The sequence below is a fragment of the Triturus cristatus genome, chromosome 6 (genome assembly GCF_964204655.1).
Source record: "Triturus cristatus chromosome 6, aTriCri1.1, whole genome shotgun sequence".
NCBI lineage: Eukaryota > Metazoa > Chordata > Amphibia > Caudata > Salamandridae > Triturus > Triturus cristatus.
Window position 1 is genome coordinate 1,935,454,956 of NC_140589.1, and position 3,599 is coordinate 1,935,458,554.

General features: G+C 45.0%; 1 protein-coding gene across 1 annotated transcript; it reads right to left on the reverse strand.

The window, feature by feature from the left end:
* Window positions 1–2,332: 2,332 nt before the first annotated feature.
* On the reverse strand, window positions 2,333–3,280 carry LOC146822531 (olfactory receptor 2K2-like). Its single transcript, XM_085610072.1, has one exon. The coding sequence runs from the start codon at window positions 3,278–3,280 to the stop codon at window positions 2,333–2,335; it is 948 nt and encodes a 315-aa protein (XP_085466198.1).
* Between the last annotated feature and the right edge of the window lie 319 nt (window positions 3,281–3,599).

The following is a 3,599-nucleotide window of genomic DNA, read 5'->3' on the forward strand; positions in this document are numbered from 1 at the left end:
TTTGATAAAGCAATTTTACACACTAAAAAGCATATAACCAATTCACAAAAATGAACTTTGCGAATGAAAATACTAGGCAATGAGAGAGGTGATGATTTTGGGGTCCCCCCTAATCTAGGGGGAGGACCAAGCTGATGCCTTGAACACAAAGAGCATATCATGCTGGTGAACGATTCAGTGGTGGTCCCTTCCTCCTAGGACCACCCCAAGCACAGTTATGGGCAAAAATACAATCCCAAGCAAAGGCCCTGCAAAGCATTATGGGACGAGATTAGCAGTGGGCAGTGAATATTATAGTGTCCAATATCAAAATAATTCTACAAAGAGCTGCAGTTCAACGCGTCGTTACTAGATGTCCCTCACGAGTCAAATGCAAAAGCATTGAAATTATTATTACATCAAGCTGCAGTTCCACTAGTCATTACCAGCTGTCCCTCATGACGAGTCAAATGCAAAAGCATTGAAACCCTTTCATGAAGCTTTTGCATTTGACTCGTGAGGGACATCTAGTAACGACTAGTTGAACTGCAGCTCTTTGTAGAATTGTTTTGATAATTGATACTATAATAGTCAATGCCCACTGCTAATCTTGTCCCATAATGCTTTGCAGGGCCTTTGGTTGGGATTGTATTTTTGCCAATAACTGTGCTTGGGGTGGTCCTCAGAGGATGGGACCACCGCCGAATCGTTCAAGGAGATGTGCTTTTTGTCTTCAAGGCATCTGCTTGGTTCTTTCCCTAGGTTAGGGAGGATCCCAAAATCATCACCTCTCTCACTGCGTTGCTAATTTATCATTTTCACTTTTGTGAAATGACTATATGCTTTATAGCATATAAAGATAGACATTCTAATTTTATCGTAACTTGCACTGTGCAAGACTCTGTTTACAATTATTGCACAGAGCAGACAAGCACACAGAGCCAACAGCTACGCACTCTACAGATTGTGTAGCTGAGTGTAGTTCAAAGTGTACTTCGTATAGCTATGCGTAGTGCTGCTATGCAAATTATGCCCAGGGTTAGTCATGAGCAGTGGCATCAGAGAGACCCAGATGCAGTTCTGCCTCTTCAACCACTTCACGACTGGCACTGGACTCTGGTGAAGCTGCAGACGGCATGGCTGCTGCCCCACTCTGATTGCTGGTGCTGTGCAGACACTCACTGTGACCTGGGGCATGTTCTCTGTGACTGCTCCACCGTTCACCCTTTCTGGGAGGCAATTGGTAACACACATGTGACGTGCTATCGATTCCCCTAACGCTGCCTCACTCCACGATCTTTCTCCATGACTTTGCGGGATTCCCAACCCTGTCCAGATGCGAGCGCAAACTGCTTCATACTGTGCTGGCAACCGCCAAAAATCTATGTCACACGAAACTGGCGCTCCCAACCCCCCATGAATGATGAATGACTTAAATACATGTTTCAAAAGGCCTCTTATGAACAAATCATTTACAATCTGCAAACCAACGCAAAGATGTTTCTTCGTACTCGGGAATCTTTCCTCCAGGGGGCTGGGAGCTGAGTATCCTGCATGGCCTGTATCATGAGCATCATGACAGACTTGCTGGTGTTGCCTAGGTCCTAGTGCGCAATTCTGGGTCTTTTACCCTCCTCTGTTCTCTTTTGCTCCTCCCTTTTTCTTCTCTTCTTTCTGACTTATGCCTTGCTTGAGGTCTTACAACTGCACTCCCAGTTTCTTCCCCTGTTTGCTTCTTCACCCATGGTCCATTATTTGCCCAACTTTCACCTCTCACTGGTCCCTTTTCCCCATTTGTCCTCCATTTCTCTCTACCACCCCTGGCATACTCCATTCTCCTGTGTCCTCTGCCTCATCCCACCTTTTGTTCTTGCCCTCCATCCCTGGCTTGCCATCCTCCCTTGGCTACCCCCGGCCCAGACCTGAGTGCTGTAGTTTGAACTGTTTATTTACCATACAAGCCCTTGTTTTTTTCTGTCGGCTAAGGGCAGCTGGCTTGGAGCACTGTATTACCTGTTGTACCCTGTTGCTATCTCCCTTCCCCTTGAAAGCTTTGGAAAAATAACTTCAAAACAAGAAAAGAGTAGAATGCAGTATTGTTGTAGATAGTGCAACTTCATGCTGTGGTGTGCCATCTCATGTAAAGTAGCCACAGAGTTTACTTTCTGCATTGCATGTGCAGAGGGGTAATGCTCGAGACGAGATAGTGTATCTATGACAGGACAAGGAGGTGGGGTGTGAAATGTGTTAATGTATAATAGAATCTCTAGAATGTAAGGATGCGGGAGGTGCAGGTGCCATCATTCCCGATGTCACTTCTGGTGTAAAGCAGCTGTTCTTTGTATTCTGACAGTTAAATCTCAGGTTGCAGCCAGGCTATCTTTCTGATGAGCAGCTTTCTCATAGCCCCTTTCATCTTGTGGTTCCTCAGAGTGTATATGAATGGATTAAGGGTTGGAGTGACCACTCCATACAAGACAGAGATGACCTTTTCATTTTCTGTTGAGATCATTGACCTGGGTGTCATGTATATCACAATCAGTGTTCCGTAGAACAGTATAACCACGGCCAGGTGAGAGCCGCAGGTGGAGAAAGCCTTGCGTCTCCCAGATGCAGGCATTCTCAGGATGGTGGAGAAGATGTGGAGATATGTAAAGATAATTAATGTCATGGGAGCCATTAAGACAACCAGAGAAACCACAAAGAACATAATCTCTTCTAAGCGGATGTCTACACACGCTAAACGTAAGAGAGCTGCCAATTCACATACAATATGGTTGATCTTGTTGTGTCCACATAAAGGTACTGTCATTGTGAAAGAGACACCCACTGTAGCGAGAAGTAATCCAGCGACCCAGGTAGCAAATGTAAGTTTGGTGCAGACGGCCTTGTTGATAATGCGCTGATAGTTCAAGGGGTTGCAGATGGCGATGTAGCGATCCCAAGCCATGACTGCCAGAAGGATGCATTGGGTGATCCCCAAGGAGACACCAGCGTACATTTGAACAACACATCCAGAGTATGTGATGGTGTTCCTTTCAACCAGGAAGCCTTTCAGGCAAGTAGGGATGTTTGTTGATAAAAAACAAATATCCAAAATTGACAAGCTGAGTAGGAAAAAGTACATTGCAGAGCTTAGTTGGGAATCTGTTCGAATAACCGCTATGATGAAACCGTTGGCACTTATGGTAAAAAGGAAAATGATTAAGAACACCACAAATAGTAAAATTTTCACAAGTTGTGAAGTGAAAAAACCTAAGAGAATGAATTCAGTTGCCTTGGTTTGGTTTCTGCCGTCCATCCTGGCTCCCCTGCTTAGGGTTTATTTAGCTTCGGTGGCTTCTGCCTTCCATCCTTGGCTCTGCTCCTTAGAGAATGAATTCAGCTGTCTGGGTTTGGTCTCTGCCTTCCATCCTAGGCTCCTCTTCTTAGAGAATGAATTAATTTGCCAGGGTTTAGCTTCTGTGGCTTCTGCCTTCCATCCTAGGCTTCACTCTTAACCTAAAAAATAAGGAAACCCTGTAATGATGGTTTGTCATTCATGAAAGGCATGCAGTCAATTGTCAACAGCATTCATTGAAACGCAGAACCCCCTCTTCGAGATGGGACACTGATGAGAG

Coding starts and splice junctions, on each gene's coding strand:
- LOC146822531 (XM_085610072.1), bottom strand. CDS start 3,280: ATGGACGGCAGAAACCAAACCAAGGCAACTGAATTCATTCTCTTAGGT.